The sequence below is a fragment of the Pangasianodon hypophthalmus genome, chromosome 4 (genome assembly GCF_027358585.1).
Source record: "Pangasianodon hypophthalmus isolate fPanHyp1 chromosome 4, fPanHyp1.pri, whole genome shotgun sequence".
Lineage (NCBI taxonomy): Eukaryota > Metazoa > Chordata > Actinopteri > Siluriformes > Pangasiidae > Pangasianodon > Pangasianodon hypophthalmus.
Genome location: NC_069713.1, coordinates 32,208,562 through 32,231,786, shown reverse-complemented (window position 1 = coordinate 32,231,786; position 23,225 = coordinate 32,208,562). Strand labels below are relative to the sequence as shown.

Sequence of the window (23,225 nt, the reverse complement as noted above, 5' to 3'; positions counted from 1 at the left end):
TATATATGTAGGTAGTGAAGTGTATGTTCAAAATAGGTGTTTGTATATGTGTGAGAGAATGTATAAGCAAATTACAGCCACTAACAGCAGGTATAGTGAGAGAGGGTGTGAGAGAGTTGTCCTCATTATAAAGAGAACATTCTTCACCTGGAAGTTCTCTACTGGCCACCATCTGCTCCAGAGCTAAAACTGGAGCTACTGAGTCTGATCATGACTGAATAGTGGTAGCTGTGTGACTAAACATCTGTGATAATGATTGAAAGATGAAGGAGTTCAAATTCTAAATCTTAATTCACTTAAAAAAAAAAAAAAAAAAAAAAAAAGGGACCTGTCAAATGAGAAAATGTTAAGTACCATTTATACCAATGGTTTCAAAATGCAAGACACGCCTTTATGCATCTGTGTGTGATTGCGGAGGAGGAAGGTGAGTGGTTGACAGAACAAGGACTGAGGCTTTAAGACATTCACAGAGACACATGCATATCCTAACACCACGGAAAAGGTGTCAAGGATGTAAATTAAGGCTAAATCATTCGTGACATCTTCTTTTGCTTGTTGTGTTTATATATGTATGTGTGTGTGTATATGTGTGTGTGAGTGCAACATATGGCCAGGGAATGAAATAGGCTTTCCTCTTGTCTATCCCACATAGTGTTCCTGATTATCTCTTCTAACACCTGGAGAGTGAACCATCTTGTTCTTTCATGCTTCTGGGAATAGACGGTGTCTAAGCACTAGGTTTTGCCTATGTTACTATTTCAAATATGTAAGCTACAAAATGCAATCGATTCTTATTTACAGTACAGAGAAAAGTCACAGAGATAAATAATGGATGAAGGAAAGTAAGAATTTCATAGATCTTTTTATATCCACGTTCTGTGGATAATGCAGAGAAGCAAGAAGTAATGGTAAGGCAGAGGGCCTAGTCTTTATTGTGCCCATTTATCTTTCTGTTTGTGTGCTTGTGTGTGCATGAGAGAGAGAGAGAGAGAGAGAGAGAGAGAGGAAGAAAGAAAGGAGCCTCACCATTGCGGTCAATGGCAAAAGGTGTGTTTTGTGTGATGATCTCGTAGTTGCAGATCTGGCTGTACTGGGCTGAACAATCCTGGTCCCAGGCCTCCACTTGCACAATGCTGTCATAAATCTTCCCCTCCGTCACCGTGGCCCGGTACACCGGCTCATGGAAAAAAGGAGAGAACTCATTCACGTCCTCGACCTGGATGTGGACCACTGCTCTAATGCACAGAATGAAGCAAGGATGGAATAATGGAGAGGAGTGCAGAGAGGTAGAAAATAAAGGGATAACGTTGCATTGACACCTTAACACAAATGGGGAATTAAATCCAATAGCAAGGTAGGAAAACCAGCAGGGCCAGACATATACTTAACTACTCACCGATCACTAATTTATCACTCATTATAACTGCTGCTTAGTATCTCTGCACTCAGCATGCTTGCTTGTACAAACACTGATACATGCTTACTTAACTTCTACTGAAATGATGAAAAATAGCATGTGCGTAACCTAAAGCTACATTATATTTGCAGCAAATAGGAAGTATATTTGTGAAATATGACACAGCTGCAAAATACAGATAGTGAAATTAGGAATGTAGATGTATTCTCTAAAAACCTTGAGAATTTGCATCCTACTCCATGTCTAAGCCAGATGAGCATTAGCTCCAGATGAGCATTAGCTCCAGATAAGCGTTAGTGTTAAATGTGCAGAGTGTATAGTGATGTAAATTTCATTTCCACCAAGTTTAAGGATAAGTTTTATGATCCATCCAGATTACAAAGAGCATCTACGCACTTGTGGCTCTTTTTCCAACTGTCTCCTGAGACGTCTGCCCCACAGTCATAAGCCTGAATGATGAAGGTGAACTCCTTTTGTTGCTCGCAATCAATGGGACCAGATGCTTTCAATACTCCTTCCCCTGAAGTCTTGTTTAATACCTCTGCCTTGAATGGAGTGTCCTGTCCATGGATCTTAAAAGCACAAATCTCTCCTGAAACAGTAAAAGCAACAGGTATAATGAGTTTCATATACACACAACCCAGCTTTTCAATCCCACCGCCATTTCAACAAGGCATCGTCAGATCTAATGTTCACAAAGAAGGTTGTTCTGGTTTAAATATACAGCGTACTGTGTGGATTTAGTTTTACTGCTCCTGCTGGGTGAGCCAGAATGACTGCCTGTTCACAAATGTCTTTACTGTGGATGTAGAATCTCATTGTGCCATAACAGAGCTTGCAAGTCTGGAATGTTGAATGGGGTACTGCAAAATTACTGACCTAAATATTTTAGATTCTTGTCTCAGTGGCACATTGTTAACTGGCCCCTTTCAATTTCTTGCCAAGAAGAATTCAATTATGAGAGCTGTACTGAGAGCACAGTGGGATTTATTTTTCCTTGTACACATACAATTTAATTATAGCAAGTTATTGCCTTGTAATAATGAACTATGGGTGTTTACTTGTGTCTTTCATCTTCCATATGCAGGTGAGGAGATAAAAGCATACCTCTCGAGAGAATTAATTTGGTTTACTGTTATGCCACACGACCGTGAAATATCTACTGACGCCATTGCTAATGTAAAAAAAATAATAAATACAGCTAAGGATGCTGTCTTGCTATTATATCAACTCCAATGTTTTTTTGCAATGCTTTCTCTTCTTCAGCATGTCTTGTCAAGGATTAGAAACAATGGTCAGGAAAGTGTGTGTGTGTGTGTGTGTGTGTGTTGAGGAGATAAAGATCTGTTCCCCTCCAGCAATATATACTCCATCGTCTGGGCTATATCACAAGTAGAAATCACAGTAGTCAACCACATTAGGTGAAAGGTCATGTACATAAGAATATTTGGCAGAATAAAAAGTGTTGGCAAGACTTCGCAAAAACACCTGTTAAACAGAGAATTGGCATGTCTGAATTTGTTCACTGTTCACCATATACTGCACTCTTTAGAATGCAGCCATTTTGAATTGTCGGAATTTTCAGTAGATGCAATATATTCCCTAGATAATTCACTATATTATCACCCATAGTGCATCGAAAATTCTGTGTACAACCTATGCACACTACCAAGTGCCGTAACGCACAGCAATTTCTTTCAGCTTGAGATGTAGTTGTCCAATGTAACAACCATTAACGCTAACAGATACTTGTTAGTTGTTTTTTTTAATACAGAAAATTGATAAATACCTCTATAATATTGTAGTTTCAGGTAGATTAGTAACTTGTAACGCTTGAATGGTTTGCACAACACAATTATGTGTTTCTGGAGCGTTCACTAGTCTGAATTCTGTCAGGCATCTACCTTACTGCTGCCCTACGTTATAGTCTACACTGTAAATAGTAAATGAGTAAAGTAGTGATTCTGGAAAAAATATACTCTATGAAAACTATACTATATGAAAACTAGAAAGTAAGACTGGGTAAGTCTACAACAGAAAAAGAGCTGCTCAGTATTTGAGAGACTGAGACCTCTTCTGGCAATGGCTCTGATTGATTTTCCCTCTTTTCACAGCTTCAAAATGGCTTGTTTTTCTCCCATAGACAGCTCTCTGGTCTTCATGTTGGTTTATCCTTTTTAACAACAAATGCAGTCTTCACAGAAGAAACCCAGAGCTCAAACCAAGAGTACACATTCAGAGCTATTAACTGTTTAAACAATCAATCTAACAGGCCACACCTGGGCAACACGAAACCCCTGTCAGTTACATGTTCCAATATTTTTGAGCACTTGAAAAATGGGTGGGCTCAAACACAGGGAACCATGTTTTAAGTTGTTTAATGTATCTAGATGTAAATATCAGGAAATGAAAGCTGAATATCTGATCTATTGTCTTGGTTCTATCGTAGAGCTAATTGCCCTTACTGCTTGTTTTACATAGGGCTGTCTCTTGATTACTAGGGTCTGTTAAATCTGGCAGCAAATGATTAAAACAGATATAACCCAGTATCAATTGATTAAAATCTAGGATATACGATTATAGTAGGAGTTTGCTGTTATACCTCTCTAAACATTGCATATTAGAATATAAAAAAAAGAGTTGATTGCTCTTTCTGCTTTCCGCAAAGTGCCATGAACTGCATGTGCACAAAGGTATTTGCAGGCGTGGAGCATCGAAGCAAGCATGCAGAGAAACTATTACGCATGAGAGCACTTCCACAGTTCTCTGAACTCAGAGTCACACACACTTCCTTTCCCATCACTCACCAGCGTCTACAATTTGCTTGTGAGTCGAGGTGCAATTCAAGGCACCCTGCATTCATTTTAATGAGCACACTTGCTGATACCGCTCTGAATGCACAGGTTGGATGCCCTTGCGCTCTCTATTAAAGATACTGTTTAAGCACCGTAACTTCTTAAACATAAAAGTCAGCACTAGGAGTTCACAGTTCATTATAGCAGCAGCCAATATAAACAGAGCTAAATAAAATGTTCCTTGGTGCCATTGATTGCCAGAAAAAAATACATATATACACAAGAATGGACAAGAGTGAGTATATGACTAATACTCTTTGATATCAGTGGGGTCTTTTTACTGTTTCCTCGCTTTCTCTCAGCCATTCTGTCCTCAAATGTCATTGGAAGGCAGAGCTTAAAGGGCACAGTGAAAACTGATCTGGAGGATAAAGGACAGAGGCTTGAGGCAAGAAAGGTCAAGGCAGTAGGTTACTATATAGTATGTATATGTAGAATATTTGTAGTCTCATTTATTCAAAGAAAGGAGTGGGTGGAATTCGTGCAGTAGAAGTGGGCTGGAGAGATGGAGTGGAATGAAACATAACGAAGGGAGGCTGATCAGATGTGCGAAAAGGAGTGACAACTAGATTGTGGTGATGTCTTTCCCATTGGTAAAGTTGACAAAGGAGCTGCTAATGCCAGCTGCTGTTCTGGTTTTGGATGCTTCTTTCCTCCATCTTCTTCCTGATTTGGTCACCTGTCAACTCCCACCCACCATCCAGCTCTCCCCATCATACAACAGCTACCAACCAGGTAGGATTATGTGCTTCCTCCAAGACACGTGATGTCGAATGTATCTTTTCAAACTGCAGATCATGAAAGTGCTATCTACCCTCTTCCACATACATGAGGCCACAGATGCCTTTGACCGGCTAGTGTTTCTGTGATTGACAGGAGAGGGACAGAGAGAGAGAGAGAGAGAGAGAGAGAGAGACAGAGACAGAGACTATGCCATCCATCCCACCCAGAGAACACGGTTGCTCCCTGGATATGGATTTGAATTCGCAGTGAAGGGTAATGGTAGGGTGAACGCTTTTCTGGTGCATCACTCAGGAGCCACTTTTCATGCCTTGCATCTGGCATTGGCTGGCTGAACACCACGTTGCATACCTCTACATATCAATTTTGCACTTCAAATCACCAAAGTGCATACTTAGAGGAGAACCGCAGAGCTCAGGGCACCATTTGGGACAGCGTCAGTAATTACAAACTAAGATAATTTGTTGATTAAATGTAATTAAAAGAAAACGTGGCAAATGCAGCTCTTTTTACCATACAAAAAGCACTGTACCACCAGTTCACAAGTCTCCAAGGTTAGCACAGAGCACAAAAGGTTCTTCACATTCCCTGAGTATTATGAGGTTGAAAGAAGAAGGTCCAAGTGGGCGGACTTAGTGGAAGAGGCAAGTGTATGAAAGGCATTGTTAACAAGTGACAGAACAGTGGATGAGAGTGTGGGGAGCCATCATTCAAAGCTCAAAGAAGTGCTTGAAATGTGTAATTATTGGCTCTGTCTGCTGTCAAAACTAATGGGTCAGTGCCTTTTGTCCGCCAAGCTTTTGGGGAAAAAAAAAACAAACCACTAGCATGCTGGTGATGTGCAGTACCACCTCCTTACTCTAATGGATAGAGTGCTTTATATGACCTCCTCACACCACTATCATTTCAACAGTGTCAATACATTTACTTCTTTATGTACACTTACAGGAAATTTTCTAGAACTGCATTTGTTTTGTTGTTCTTATATGGCCAAAAATGCTACTGTGATACATTTTTTTCTATGTATTTATCATGTTATAGAATCATAACACTGTCACACTTTTTAAAGAATATCCTTGTAAATAATGCAGAATAAAATGTGATAGCTTATATACAGTAGCAGAGAGATAGGTAGCTAGTATGAATTCCTGGGAACAGGAAACCTTCTTCATCTAGGCACAGCCCTTATCCTCTAATAAACAGTTTTTAATGTAACCCATCATATTCGTGCTATCACCAAAAAAAGCCAGCAAGTCATTGGCCAATATTTTGATTATGATTTGTGGTGTTTCCACATCAAGTCTGACAAACGTATTTAATCTTCTACTGATAATTTCCAGCAGTGTCTTCATTTCCAAACTTGTGCCTCTCCTGTCACATTTCTTACAACCAGTTTTTCATGTACACCATTTATCATCCCAATATCAATAAGCTACTTCACCCTACTACTGGCTAAATAACCTCGTACGATGGCATGGTGGTGCAATGACCATGCAACCACAGGGGTGGTTCATGTGGATCTGTGGATCCGTCAAGGACAGGCATCTGAATTCTAAGGTCAGCCTCTCTTTAGGAACTTAAGATGAAAGACAGAGTGACTCCTATGGCTCTCTGTGCCTCACCAAAGAGCAGGCGATCCACATAATGGTGCTCAGTTTCATTGTGAACAAAGAAAAAAGCTCCCTAACACCACAACAGGCCATTTATCAACATAAAGCTGGATTAATTGAGCTTGATAGCCACTCTGTTACCCCAACATGCGAAAGTTATTACTGTGCTTGCTAATCGAATGCAGGCAGGATGCTTGAATTGCTGACAACAGTGGTAGTTCCCTTGGGCCCGATAGAACTGAGAAGGTTTTAGCAGTGGGTTTTTAGCCTTCAACAAGACCCCAAATACCACAGACCAAGATGTGTCCTCATCTTAGCAAGAGGAGTCCACTGGGGAGCAGTGTCAAATCGGAGAGACTTGGTCACCACGGATGCCGTGGGGGAGCACTGTGGTGTCACGGGGGTACAGGGGTGTGTGGAGCCGCACCATGAGATCAGAACACACCAACCAGTAGGAAATGAGAGTAGTCTATCTGGCCCTTAATTCTTCTTATTACCAGTTTTGAGACACCACCATTTACTGTTCCAGTTGATGATTAGATACATCAATACCCAGGGGGGTGGAATAAGGTGGTGAACTCTGCTTGTTTGAAAGGTCGCTGTCTACTGTATGTGATTCTGATAAGAGTCCTACTTATGGCCCCAGGATGGCCAGCAAGATCGCCGCTACTTTGGCAGCTTTGTCCCTGAGTATTCCCGTTGTCCCACATGTACGGAGAGGTTCGGCACCATGGCCAGGTTACTTCATCTGTGGGTGTAGTGTGTACATTGGATTTAGTGTGTACACTTTGAAGCTAAGACAGAACGAGAGCATCCTCTGTGTTTTTTGAATAGCTGTAGCAGAATCCTTTTGATAAGATGAACAAATCATTTACAGTATAATTTAGAACTAAACCTCATTTACAGAACTAAACCTAAGTTTGATTGCATGCTGATTGACATGCAACTTGACCAAACTGAAAACTTGTGATATTTCTGCATGGATAACAACATGAATTAAAAAAAAAAAAAAAAAAAAACATTACATAGGATAACCAACCTTGAAGACATGTCCCAGTGTCCTGGCCCTGGGTCGGGGCTGAAAAGAAAAACAGGGAACCATACCCCCAACCTCTAGTGACTCCAGATGCATGAATTCTTACTACTCATACCCTGAATTCACCACTAATACCCAGGAATAATCATACATGAGAGTAGCACAGGGGTGCAGCTGGTACAACCGCTGCCTCACAGCTCCTGGGTTGCTGATTCAATCCTGATTTCAGAGTTTCTATATATGTTCTCCTCATCTATGCATGGGTTTCCTCTGGGTTCTCCAGCTTACTCCCAACTCTCAAAAACGACCCAATAGGTGGTCCAAATGAGTGTTTTATTGTGTTTCTGCAAGGTGCCCTGTGATCAACTACCATCCCATCAAGGATATATTCCTGGACTCACCATGAAGTTCATTATTTTCCTACAACAGCACTTTCCAAAGTATTTTCTCTCTCTTACACCACAACGCTAACTTTTTTTTTTTTTATTTATTAAAGAACAAGAGTTAAAAACTCCACATAAACAGCCCATGCACATAAACCTGTCTGAGCCAGGCTGTTATAGAAAATTATTCAACACATTCTAACTAATCAGAATGGAGAATTCAACAGTGCTTTGGGATAAGCGTTTATAATTTATGAGGCAATAAAATGTGCTTTTCCTATGCTCAATACTAACTTTGTAATTAGATTTTGATTTACGTCCTGTTTTGGAAAAAAATATACATATGAATTCACATTTATGGAGTTGGAGCGGAGTGAATTTGTTTAAAAGCAGAGCTTTCTGATTCCCATTAAAACTGTTCCGAGATGTCGTGCGCAATATCAGTATCCGCATCAATGAATCCCTAGCAGACACACAGCCAGGTTTGTACGTAGTGCTTTATCTACCACACCTTTACACAGCTAGCTCCCAGATAACGCTACAATATTTCTTCTTTAACATCACTTGCGATCTGAGCTACAGCCAAAAGATGTAGTGGAATAGACTGACCATCAATTTATTTTCTGTTCTATAGCTTTAACAGATTTTGATGGACACAGGCTCCACAGTGTATTTTTACTCATTTTATGCTTCCTTGAACAAGGCGAATAGGCTGAGGGAGATATGCATATATGGATCTAATTGGCTTGTCAGGACTACGGGTGCCCCATTCATATGCGTGACAGTAAAGTGGACAGAAAAAAGCTGTTACCCTCTCACGTGTAATTAAGTTCTAGCATGTACACTGCACCTCGGCTCACTGGGCTGTGTTTGAACCAGCCTGTCACTTCCTGTCACCTGCCAGGCATGTATATCCTGTTTCACCTCCTTCTGCCTGAGAAGCAATTCTCTTGCATGGCTGATGAAGGATGTTTTTTTTTTTTTTTTGTTTCTCTAGAAACGTTATATATCACCCTACGTTCAGACTAGCGAGCGACAAAGCGACAGGCGACCATTCATTCTTTATGTTCGTACACGACACATTTGAATTGAGATTTTCTTAATTCTATGCAAATTAAATAATCACGCTGTAAAGCAACAAACCCAAAGGATTAGCTCAAATGATTCCTCAGAACAATGCTACTTCAGGTGTGAGTTTTTTTTTCTTTTCAGCTCCCGTCTCACAACTTGAGTTTTTACCTGCAGTTATTATTTCCATATTTACTGTTTGATGCACAAAAATGGAATGAAAACTTATAACCGTGGTTTCATGTTATCAGGGTTATATAAGACTTCTCATTAAATAAAGCTTGGAAGGAAGTAGCAGAGATCATTGGTGCCTGAGTGAACGTGACTAGAACAGTTGGCTTGCTTTGCTAATCTGACAACTAAGCTAGTAAAAAGCCTCACACAGTAGCGGACAAGAGACAAACTACGAACAACACAATCCACGGGACGCTCACTAATGTGAATGTAGGGTCACGCGTTAATATACATTCAGCGGCCGGTTTAATAGGTACACCTGTACACCTCCTCATTCATGCAAATATACAATAAGCCAATCATACATCATGTCTGTCTGGAATCATATGCACTGGTTATGTTTATCCACTCATTTATCTAGGTTTTTCAGCTCCAATCTCCAAGCTCTTTATCGCTATACAGTGCTGTCCATTACCAGGTAAGGGCTCGAAGGCAGGATGCTTAAGAAATTCAAGGGTGAAGTTTGAGAAGAGAGTTCAAGGAAATGTTTCAAGATAAGAATACTTAATGGGCTGCAAATGGAAGTAAAGGATGTTCGACTTAATGATGCATCTGGAGACGCCTTCATTGGGGGAATCTCCATCAACCTGTTCTATCCATCTTCGTTTAAATCCAGGTAGTCAAGGAGACATGTCTTTCAAAGTAGTTTTGCCTGTTTTCTGGATTTTTTCTTTTTAAGGTTGTGAATTTTTTTTTGCCATGAATCTCTTCTTCTCTACTTACACAGCACAGTTATACGTACATAGATTAAATATAGTGGATAGGAAAGAGAGCCAATTATATCATTAAGTCATTTGAAATGATGCATTGAAGACATTTAATTACACCGAGGGAGTCATCCTTCAGTTGAAGTATTCACGGCAAGTAAATAACAGTAAAGAGTTCACAAGAGCTGAAATTAGCACCATCCCATATAAGCACAGGGCCGTAATGCAATGACACTATCTGTAAGTGTATCTGTTCAGTGCTCCACACATCTGTATCTGTATTGATTTATGTGGGGGATAGAAGAAAGCTTCAAAAGCATTGAGAGGAGAGATGTCTAAAGCAAGTGCCAAAAAAGGTTGGTATGTCTTAATATTTTTTATAAGCTTCAAAATCTTAAGAATAGCACCCTAATTTTCAAACTCTTTTCAAAATCAATTGATTTTACTCCCTTTCATGCAAAAACATTTAAAAACATATCCAGATTCTTTGAATGTTTTATTTTGCTTAAAATTGTATGTCATCTGAATTTTTATTTATTTTTTTTTACTAAATTTTCACTTATATTAAAAAGCAAAAGGATTGCCCATTTATAGGAATACCATAAGTAAAAAAGACAAAACATTAAAAACGTTAAAAATTCCTCCAGTGTCTTTAGAAATAAGAAAAAATTAACATTCTGGAAAGCCTTTTAGATGTTATAGAAAATATCAAAATATTTTGAACAAAATATAGCAATATTCTTGACACAATTTTGCAGAATGCAGCTGAATTCAGATGTAAAAAAAAAAACCTACAATAAAAAAAAAAAACTTTCAAAAAGCTAAGGTGTTTGTTGGCTATTTAAACGTTCATTGGAGTTTTGGGATTTTGTGAAGAAAGTCTGTAAAGATATACCAGAGACATGTTTCATTTATTGAGAATGGCAAATGGTCTACAGAGAGCAGACGAATTCAGGATGATAATTTATGTTAAATTACAGTAAAAGGCTCAAGTGACTGGGAGGTGATATATGATCTTATATTTTCCTAAAAACACCCTTAAATAGACTATCCATATGCATGGGCTCTATGCATGAAAGGGTGAAACAGCAATGCTCTCTGGTGGGAGAAAAATGGTAACAGGAGTACGCTTTTATGCAAAACACACTCACTGCCACTTTCAGAAACAGAAAAATGGTCCCAGCTCATGTTTTAATTATCACCTCTTCAGTGTCTTTACAAGTTTGTAAAGCTTACACCTTCCCACAGCTGTAAATTCTCAGCATCAGCGAAAAGTGTGATTTATTTATTTTTTTTCAAATCCAGTCCCAGTAAGTGACATGATATAATGAGTTAACATTTATCATTTCTGCTGTAGGTCTTAGGTACAGGCTCAGGTGCACAGGTAAATGTCCAGATAAGCCTCCTCAGGCCTGAGTAGGTTTGGTTCCAAGCCAATAACATTGTAAAGCAAAAGCACATGTATAAGAGAGAAAAACACGAACAGCTACACTAGTACCACAGTAAGTCTTAACAAGAGTGAAAGAACTACATGGCGTTTTGTTAAATCCCAAGTGAATAATTAGGACCACACTGCTGTGAATAGTTCCCCAGGCATATATCTTCACGCCAAGGGAGACGCTTAGATAACAGACATCGATATGGCAAATTATTTATTGAGTCTATGACATGAAAACATGGGGCACACATGCGTGCAGGCAAAACTGCCCCATTCTCACACACTCCCATAATTATTTCTCAGGCTGACAAACAACACTGACCCAGAGTCCATTAGTACCAGAGGGAGTTTAAACACCTGGCCAGAATCTCATGTTGGCATAATTTAGCAAAATAATCTCATATGGCTAGGAGCGAACTGTCAGACATGAAGCTCGTGAGATGAAATAAAGCCGTGTTATTAACATGGAATTTGTGCAGTGCGGTGTTTACCACATCTCATGTAAATTACACTTTCATTCATTTCTGCATTCATTTTCAGTAGCTACATTATTCTGGTTTGGGTCACTGTGTTTGAAATTACTTGACTTTTACGCTCCGAGATATAGAACCAACTGCGTTCATTAGAAGCTACAAGGTCAAGGCTGTCTGTGAAAAGGGGATTAGAGGAGTGTGTCTGTAGGAGTGGGTGGGATTGGTTAAGAGAGTCTTCAAGGAGTGGTTGGTGATTGGTCACCTTTTTCTGTGGGAGTGGATAGGATGGGTCAAGAGTGTGTGGCAGTGGGGGAAACTGGTCAAGTGTTTTTGGGAGTGGGTGGGATTGTGCAAGAGTGACTGCTGAGGTCTCCTGAGCAACACAACAGAAAAACGTATCGTCTGACCTATCGTCCGGAGATCATGGGTTTGAGTTTGGTGCCACAGCCATCCATGGCCAGGAGTGTTATAGAGCAAAACTGGCTGTGATCTTTGGGTGGGAGGGGTGGGACTGGGTAAGAGTGTTTGAGCTGCTGGGATTGGTCAGTATGGTCTGCAGGAGTGTATAGGATTGGTCAAGAGTGTCTTTGCAAGGTAGTGGGCTTGGTCAAGACTGTGGGAGTGGGTGGGATCAGTCAGGATTGTCTGTGGGAGTGGGTGAGATTGGACAAGTATGTCTGTGGGAGTGGGTGGGATTGGTTAAGACCATCTTTGGGAGTGGGTGGGATTGGTCAAGACCATCTGTGGGAGTGGGTGGGATTGGTCAAGAGCATCTGTGGGAGTGGGTGGGATTGGGTTGGATTGGTCAAGACCATCTGTGGGAGTGGGTGGGATTGGGTGGGATTGGTCAAGAGCATCTTTGGGAGTGGGTGGGATTGGTCAAGAGCATCTGTGGGAGTGGGTGGGATTGGTCAAGAGCATCTGTGGAAGTGGGTGGGATTGGTCAAGAGCATCTGTGGGAGTGGGTGGGATTGGGTTGGATTGGTCAAGAGCATCTTTGGGAGTGGGTGGGATTGGTCAAGAGCATCTGTGGAAGTGGGTGGGATTGGTCAAGAGCATCTGTGGGAGTGGGTGGCAAAATGCTTATGTTGGATAACTGGTCCATTTAAACGTAATATTCACCTTTATATTACTCATTGTGTTATTATAGTGTTATTTTCTGCTGTTCTAAATGGCTAGTGTATATTATCAATGTCTTCCACATCTTTCTGCATTACTAAACAGCATATAAATGTCTGCAACAGACTCAAACATTTGTGTAGCAGGGTCACGGTAGGGTCTTCCATGTCTTGGTCATGTTTTATTGTGGTTCAAGATAATAATATTATCTGCTAATCATTTCTACCGCAGTACAACTGCATGCTTCCCACACTATATTGGCAAGAGTGTGTGTTCTAGTTTGTGTAGCCAGAAAGACATAGTGAAGGGAATGAGTGTCAACAACCAACATTTTAGTAGCCATTAACATTATCTTCCCAGTGATGCATTCACTCTGTGTGAGTGAAGATAAACAAATCCCCTCCATGTGTAGGGTGTTTTAGGTCTAGTTTTAGAAATTGGGAATTTTCATCACCTTTTCTAATATACTGTAACCAGCAATATTTGTTTTTCTGACTCTGGAGCCAGAAACGCAAACCACCTTGTGAAAACAGCTCTGCTCTGCTTTTTCTGACTCTGCGTGGGAATAGCACTGCAGTAATTTAATGTCCATGACAGGAAGCTGACAGACAAACCTGCACACTTTAGGATTACTGAGTTTCGGTTACTGTGCTTAGGTTGCCAGACCTAATTTATTAGTTTTCCGTTCATGTTTTTATCAAGACAGAAATTTCATCAATCTTCAGTCCAGAGTCCAAGCCTAGACTGATTTTTTGTAAACATTCTACTTTGGCTCTTTATCCAAGGGACACTTTCATTCCTATACACAAATTAATATGGTGCCATTTTGTCTAAGCACAAAACATTGACTAAACAAGAAAGAAAATTCTTTCATTCCTTTATTCCTTCCTTCATTCATTTTATTCATTCATTCATTTGTATATATTAATGTTTTTGAATTTCAGCAACATCTATTTTCAATCTGCGTGTATGCATGTATTCTCTCATTGAAAGAGACGAAAGAATTATCACAAGTTTTGTGTTGTTTTTGTTGTCAGTTTTCAGGATAAATAAAAATGAATCTCCTTAATGAAGCACAGACGCAGCAGGCACACAAACAGAATGTACGTTTGTAACTCTGTGCTGATTTTACAATTATTTTAATATATTTTATAAAATGCAATGCAAAGTAATATTATTTTGTTACAAGGTTGAGTAAAGTTTAACGAAACAAGAGTCATGGTTCAGCAAAGAAAAACAACTGCTGGTTAAAATATTGCAAAACAGTTGGATATTCTGCCTGGTTTCAATCACGTATGACTTTTAATAAATTCTTTAATGAAAAATAAAAGTGTAGCCAATGCACATGACATGTGATATTGATATGTGAGGTATAAAACTGGTGCTTGTGCCATTGTTGTGTAAATCAGCTACATGCTCCATCAACAAGCTGCTTAAAAGAAAAAAAACCTCCTAAAAGTGTGAAGGCATGGACTTTATCAAGCACACTGTATTAGTTTTATAACTGAACTGTGCTTGCTGAGAGGCAGAGCAAAATGCCTGATTATTATCAGGGCTAATACTGTATGCAAAAAAAGGTTTCCAAGTCAGATTTTCAAGGTTGTCAGAAAGAAAATTAATTCTATCCTTTGCCATTTAATAAGCTGTGAAGCGCTGTCACAGTACCTTGTTTGCCTCTTTGTATAAATATTATAAAATTATCACTGCTGTTAAATTACTCTCCAGCTGGCACATCCAGACACTTATCTGACACCAACACACAAATATAATTATTGTTTTTTTTCCTTCACAAGACTTCCAGCTGATCCCCTCTTGCACTTGTCTAAAATGAATAACCAGATTGTTCTAGGCTTATTTCTTTTTCTACCATTTCCAAGGTCAGTAAGACTATAAACATGCATCACCAGTGCAATCAGGATGTCAGGAATAAAGAATACTCTGAAATAATGCTGAAATCAGAGCATCAGTCAGGATATGTTTCAGAAAAGGTGCCACTAAATCTCTACAATCCGAGAACTACATTTCATACAGACACATGGCAGAATGAAGAGATATTTCAATGAAGAGAGTCGGACTTGGTTCAGTCAGCGAAGGGAAACGTGTACCTGCGTAGGGGATGGGAGCATCTTTGTCCAAGGCTACTAGTGGAGGGTCCAACAGGACAGTGTCCATGTTCTCGGTGATCACTCCATGGTAGGATGTCTCAATCCATGGTTTGTGTTTATTCACTGGAAGAGAAAGACATAAGAAAAGAGAAAGTAAGTCAGTAGATTCTCACATCTCACAGTAATCTGCTGCAATCTCTCACCGTTTGCGTACCCTAAAGGTTTTTGTTTACTTTTATCCGTCATAATTCCTCTTGTTGTTTGTAATATAAGGAAAGCAAAAGGCCAGACATTTTTATATTGATCTTTTTTTTTAAAGAATAGATGTCACAACTGAGCTAAAGTAACCTGACACATATTCAGAGTTGAGATAAGCACAAAAAAAAAAAAAAATTGGGTGTGCTGGATCAAGTGCTATTTTACAAGCTGCCCAACAATTCACAAGACATATTTAAGACAAGATAAGACAAGACAAGACAAGATGTACCATTATTGGGAAATTAAAGTTGACACAGCAGCACAAATAGGAGAAAAGAATTTCCATAAATACCTATACAATAGAAATAATAGAAATGATAGAAATTTATCACACTGCAATTAGTCAGCCCTAGGTGATTTTCTTGGAATATCTAGGCTCACATTTGTATGCGCACAAGGGCAACCATGAATCCTTGTCAGAAGTCCAGGACAACAGACATACAGACATACAATAAACTACATTTATCCATAATGTAAGTCAGGATAAACAGGGGAGAGTCAAATCTAAAAAAACATAAAACTAGGAAACAAGGCACTAGGCGAAACAGCTGTTTTGCATTGAAACAAAGGAACAGCTGGGTATACACAGACAAGTCAATCAATGGGATAACACAGAACAGGCGCACACAATAGAGAAACAAAGCAATGAAATGACAGGGCGGAGACAGACCTAAACCAGAAACCAAAACACAAGCACATGGCTTTCATTACCATGGGAACTGTGATGTTAAGGGGGGAATATGTGACACAAGGTCAAATCCAGTGTGCTGGAATCGAGTCAAAGCAACAATACATGGTCCAAATAAATAAGACCCTGATTGGCACGGGTTCTCTTTGGGAAAACATACAACTCCAACATGCAGCAGTTAACGGCTGGGTTTATAAACTCTCGATTTTATGTCACAATTGGGCAGAAAGGCTATTCTTCATTTACTGCGTGCATCTCATTTCACAGTGCATCACAATCCACACCTTTTGTGTAAACACAAAGCACTTACAAACCACAATTAACTGTAAGATAAGTGAAAGTCACTAAACAGTATGAAAAATCATTTACTCTAAGCATAATCAGCCACCTTGACCTAGCATGAGGTTTAATAGACTTTTGGGTTAGTAGTGACTATTGTACCGATGTGTGTGTGTGTGTGTGTGTGTGTGTGTGTGTGTGTCTATTGAAAGAACCACCCAATATTCACCTGTACAATAGCTTGATTTCTGATCAACTAGAACACACATGACAGTAATTCATATGATTTGTCTGTACTTTGAAGAGTGTATAATCCATTATACACCCACTGCCCATTCTCTCTTCCATTCTGTCTCTCTCAATTTCTCTCCCTTTCTCTATAATGTCTCAGTTATTACCTGGGGAATAATTATATTATACATTATACGGTGTTAATGCACAGTGATGGAGGCTAATGCAACAGAAGGTCTGCTTTTATCCACTCCAGAGCCATATATTCTGCTATGAGACAACCGAACACCACGATAATGGAAACATAAAGCAGGCTTTTAACCTAACGTTAACATTAGCAATTGATTGCGTTACGCTTTTTTAAAATTTTTTTTTATAAACTGTGGGCCGTAGACGGCATTCTTTCATGATGATTGACATCCTCATATAATTATATCTTAATGACTGACGATCTGTCATGAAAGGCAGAGGAATGGTTGAAGGTTAAGTGTATACTGGAGCTTTAGCTGCGGAAGACAATCAAGTTCAATTGGCTTTGTACGTAGAGGAATACTCAGATAGTAGTATTGTTGAAAGTGAGAAATGAGACTGAATAAAAAGTATCCTTTATTTCACAATATAAATCATAACCACTCTTAGTTAATCTCTTAATTTTGGCCAATAAACTAGCAAACTGCCTTTACACACAAGAACTTGCCTTTAAAAAAATCGGGGATAGAAAATGCGGACTGAAAAAGATGTTTTTTCCCCCCTCCCTCTCTCTCTGCCTTCAAATATATAATGCGATGCAATGTAAAAGCAATTTAAAAATAAAAAACAACTAATATGATGATGTATGACTGAGAAGATTGAAATAAAGAGCTTATAGGAGGCTAGTGCTCTTTAAGAGAATGTCCTCTATATGGAAAAAAGATTTCTGCAATTTTAATAGCATTACATTTATGTATTTAATCCTGGCTTCAAATGGCATTCCATAGTTGCTTGAGTGTATTTACAGTCCTAATGTAAATTTCAGTGCCATATATTGTCAGAAAGTCTGAGATCTGACTACGAATGTGCACAATTTTGGTATTAAAGCATCACTGCATGTGCATAAAATACGGCCCACAAATAATTAATGAAGAGGTGTTTCACTGCATAATGGCTTGTGAAAAACTACCTTCCAGAGGAAAACCTGCATCAACCATCTCTACATGGATTACACTTCGGCTTACATAACACAGTGCCTTCTTCAGAGCAGAAGACGCCCAATTTAGACGTTTTCAAGGCAAGAAGGCTGCTTTCAGTTTCCTGGCAATCTGTTGCTCCTGCAGCAACACCGATTTCTGAAACGCCAAAGTCACTGCTTGTGAAGAATGCAAAAGGTTAAACATCTTGTATCTACTTAAAAGGCACACACAGACTGGAAAGGTGGCATTTCAGCCAACTGATCTGATATGGCAAATCTTTAAACCACCTGCTCTCACCAGAATGGAGTGCAATATTGGTGAATTTTTTTTGATATTGAAATATAACGGTTAACCGGGAGTCAAGTGTGGCACTTTGTTCTTTGTAAACTGAAGGGATTTTCCACACTTGAAGGGCTTAAACGTAAAAAAAAAGGTGTTTAAAGTCCATTAAGGTGCACATCTAATTCTCATTAATGACAGGATTTGTAGAGATTTCAATTAAGCGTGGTAGACGAGCCTCTAAGCTGGCTGCAGTTGGAATGCAGAACGCAGTATTTTTACATTTTTTGGATGCTTTGAATAAGCGTCACCTGCAAAAGCAAATATTTACCAGTAGTCCTTCGCTACAGAATAGCTAGAATGGCAGCCATTCCCATTTAGGCAACTTGGCACACAATTTCTCATTCACACCCTGTAGGGTTTAAAAACAGTTTTAGACCATTCCCTGAGATACCTGACAAAGACTTTTATATCTGCCCCTACACCATGAGTCTTCTGTTTTGCTTCATAAGCTATTCTCGGATGCGAAAAATCCGTTTTAGCATCTACTTGATTGCTTGGAACGATTGCCGTGGGCTGAACATCTCTATCAGTACATGCCAGATGACAAAGGCTGATTTGGGACACTACTGAGAACTACTGCAGTTGAACATGATATAGACACAGCATCTTTCATCCAAGGAAGGCTGGTAATTGAGTTATAAGGAGGATGGACATGAGCTTCCATGCTGCGCGCTCTCTGATCATTTTTAAAACATGGTTTAGAGAATTAGAGGTTTTACAACTAGGGCGTATAATTGACAAAATCTCAGACATCATTGCCAAATGCTTCTTGGTATTATTATTATTATTGGTTTACTTGAGCACCTTGTGATTGTAATTGTGATTATAATAGACTTATTTGTATAGATTCAGAACCCTGTCTCCTAAATTAGAAGAATGTAGCCTTTTAAAAAGATAATAATGATCTCCACAATCTTCAGATCTACCTCACTCAGCTCTGTTCTTGCTGTAGTTTGTGAAAAGTAGCAAGATGCTGTTATACCGAGCATCCGATTCTCTAGCTCCATTCATCTTTAAGATTTATTTACTCAGACAGCATTCTCATTAGCGTTTAAGCGTTCCCATACTCAAGACATCCGTGTTTTAATATAGGAGGTAGGACTTCCACAAAAAAAAGTTTTTCTCTGACAATTAATTTTAAATAAACCATTATAATAAAAAACTGCCAAGAGAACACAGCACAACTTATATATTAAAGTACTTAACTTAAATGTTTAGAATACACATTGTATTACAACCCTAAGTGTGAAAAAAAAAATCCTTTTATCAATGAGATTTAGTGTGTCAGGGATTTGCTGAGGAGGCGGATGCAAATGCAGAATACTATTTTTATGAAAATAAACGAACGACACAAACACAAACTCAGACAAAACATGAACTATGGTTTCAAGGCAACGTGGCGTACGTAGACTAGAGAGCATTACGTGACAGCAAAAGACAAAAGCTAGACAATGAATGACGTGAAAGACGTGAATTAAATACTTGTGCTAGTTAACTCAAAATGTGATCCAGGTGCAAACAGTCATGTGACATGATCCAGTGAAGTGCAGTGGCTGATGGGAAACGTAGTCAATCCCCGATTTCGCCGAAACCCTGACACAGTGATAGCAGCTACATTAAAACTCCACTAAATTTTACTCTTACACAAAACTTGTTCATAGAGCAATTCTTTGACTGAAAGTAAATACTGAAATATGACATGCGCAGCATTTAAACTAGAACAGAAAATGCTCATATTTGCTTAAACCAGGTTTTCTCCAGATTTTTGCAGCCCGGGACCTCTTTAACGTTAAAAGAAATTTCACTGACCCCTTTATTACGGTTATTCCATGTACATAATCCAACTATTCAAATATTAGGCTCATTATTTAACCCTAATATTACATAATGTCTGGTTCTTTATTGGTGCTGTTTATTAGAACTTTCCACTCACAGAACAGCATATTTCTTTCTCATTAAGTCCAAGTTGTCATTATTTCGAAGCCTACTTGTTTTTGAGTTATGGAGATTTGGATTAAACCCCTTCAATTCACGTGACCAGTATAATATAATAATAAAAACATATAAACTTCTATAATGGTGAATTGTGATTTCTGCCACTGTAACAAACCTCCTACGCTTCATGGACACCACTTTTGAGTACCACTGGATTAAATGATCACATCTATATGGAAACAGAGTATGATAGTGGAATAGATATCAGGATCAGCTCAAATCATCAGAATTATGAGATCATGTACTAATTGTGACGCTAACATTATTACAAACGTCCAAAAAACTCTCATTGTTATCTATACTCCTGATGAAGTCCTCTTCTTTGTCAGTTGTTCCATCTGAAAAACCTCTGGCACTAGGATTTTCACTTTTATATATTTAGGTTTTCATTACCTGTGTGCGTTATGATCCGCTTCACATGACACTGTTACCACTAATTGATTTGACGTCCCAGTCACTTGACTCAGACGCACCGTTGCACGTCAGTCTCCCCGCTGTTTCAGTGACGCCTCTGCTCAAGGCGAGGGGCCGATGTTAGTGCCGTTATAGCTTTTCTTGTGCTTCATACGATCCTTTGCACGGTTCCTCAGACTTGCTATAAGCTTTCAGAACCACGAACACCTGATGCCTGAATTAAAAAATTCTTTACTTCATAGAATAACCACTTTAAAGGCAATGGGAAATTTCCAAACAGATGTAAATTCATAATTTAGCTATTTATCATTTCATTTGAAATAAACAAAGGGGTTATAAAAATCATCACAAATTTCTGTCAGCCAAATATTTAATACTCCAACATGGTAAACAACTAAATTATATAATTAAATTATATATATTTTTTGATACTTTCGACGGCAATTTTGGCCACGTCAATAATTTTTTAGATTTCCAGATAAACTGTAACTACGACATATCCTCTCTTAAACTGTAGTAATACAAATATTTTTTAAAATATCAACAGAAAATGTTTATTTTTGTTTACTTCATTTTCTGAAACTTGGCATCTTTGAAGAAACTTCAGCTCTGCCCACGTGGCACAATCAAGTCGTGTCATAGATCCATGAAAAGCTCGTTGCCTGATATACTGCAGTTTATTTGTCATTACGAATATTCACAATACTCAGTGACATATTTTTGACATTTTTTTGACAGAGCCACCAAAAATCACAGATGCAAGCCTGAAATTGTTGCCTTTCTTCGTCTGGCTGGGATGCTGGAATTTGCATCCCGTCCAGTAGTGAAAACTGGGAATGTTGTTCCACAGTGTGTAATTGTTAGCTAAATGCTCAGACAGCCATATTACAAGATGTGTTAGTAGTAGTAGTGAAAAGGACATGTGTGTGTGTGTGTGTGTGTGTGTGTGTGTGTGTGTGTGTGCTGAGAAACTTCTCAGCATTTCACTCTTTTCCAGGTTTCAGTAACATGGAAACACAAGGTAAGTCTCAACATTTGCATATTAATATCCTGGAATAAAAAAAAGAGAAAGTTGTGTGACTAGTGCTGCAACATTACTGGACACATACCTCACCTGAGCTCTCTTTAGTCAGAGTAGTCCATCCATTACTGGAAAAACATTATATGCATGTCAGGCTGTAGACTTCCTGACTTGGAGAAGAGGGGATTAAAAAAAAAAAAAAAAAAAAAGGCAGACTCAGACTGGCATTCTGATTCACTGATGTAATTAAAGGAAACCTACTGGCTAGATTTGTCTTTGCAATAAAACCCTAAGAGCTATAAAAGGTCCAGAAATGACAAACAGGAACAGACTAATTAGGCGTATTGATTTAAGATAAGCCAATACTCGCACATTAAGCAGAATGGAGTTCACTGTAAGAGGCAGGAGAGTCATTTTCAGACACATTAACCTCAATTCAAAGCCATGCTCCATTGACCACAGGTTTTTTTTGTTTTAACTCTAATGGCATTTGTCATTAATTTTTAATGCTTATTTCTGAGCTTATGCAATATTAATCCATCAGTAGCTAGAAATCACTAGCTCTCTTGGCTGATATAACAGGATGTGGTTTTTCTGATGCAAATATTGTATCGCATGCTACAGAATATAATATGGTGCCAATAAATTACCTTGACCCGAACTAAACACATACACTAATTGCTTGACTAATTGTTTCTGTTATCCCAGTCTCAGCTGTGTGAGTCAATGGCAATGTCCTGGGAAGCATGCCAGTACTATATTTCAGCCGTATTATTCCTGCTATGACTGTTATTAATCCAGAACACATTGCATTACATTACATTAAGCTGATGGTTTTATGCAAAGTGACTTACAATTGAGAAATGATTGAGGGTTAAGGGCCTTGTTCAAGGACCCAACTGTGCCAGTCTGGAGGTTCTGGGATCAGAAGTCATTACTTTCTGATCAGTGCCTTAACCACAGGGAAAAAAATGGTTCAAAAGCATGAGGACTTCATAAATGCTGCTATAATTAGCAGCATGAAAGAATATAAACTGCACTGTTCCGTTATGCAAACATTGAACTGAATCTTTTCTGTAATAAATATTTCTCAGCCCTGGCATTTGCCGTTCTCATCTCGTATTGATTCCCTGGAGGACTCCGAAATGTCAATTGCCCATAATTAGAAAGCTGCCATATTTAGTAGACAGGCTTGCTGTTGCAGAATGTGGCTCTTTGCTGTTTTTCATATCATTTATCCAAATTGTTTATCATTTGATTTGAGTCACTCTGTGTCTCTATGTTGCCGAGCCTGTAATAAAACCTTACAGTGTTGATTTATTTGATTGCAAACAACAGTGTCGCTCTGAAGGAAATGAAGTGATGGCTTATTGTTATGGAACTAAATGGAACTGATTGAAGTGGAGCTGTCAAGAGGGTTAAAAAAAAAAAAAAAAAAAAAAAGGTGTTTTGCCAGTCCCTTGCTAACTCGTTTCATGTGAGGTGTTTGTTTTGCTGCTTATGCCATTTATTTTCTCCTTTCCACTCAGCTGTGACCAGACAGACAGAGTGAGAATCTTAAAAGAATTTAACACAAAGCATGCACTGCGAAATCACAATTCAATGTCAGGTGGTAGTTAGTACAGTCAGGCCAAAGGACAAT

The 23,225-nt window shown here is 38.8% G+C and overlaps 1 protein-coding gene across 2 annotated transcripts in view; it reads right to left on the bottom strand.

Annotated features, from left to right (window-relative positions):
• clstn2a (calsyntenin 2a) overlaps positions 1–23,225 on the bottom strand; it is an 83,481-nt gene that overhangs the window by 30,615 nt on the left and 29,641 nt on the right. For both annotated transcript variants that reach the window (XM_026937114.3, XM_026937113.3), the window contains exons 2-4: positions 15,187–15,309; positions 1,814–2,009; positions 1,027–1,235 (exon numbers count right to left, since the gene is read on the bottom strand). In XM_026937114.3, the coding sequence (XP_026792915.1) occupies positions 1,027–1,235; positions 1,814–2,009; positions 15,187–15,253 (472 nt within the window). In that variant the 5' untranslated portion in view covers positions 15,254–15,309. The remainder of the gene's footprint in view (positions 1–1,026; positions 1,236–1,813; positions 2,010–15,186; positions 15,310–23,225) is intronic.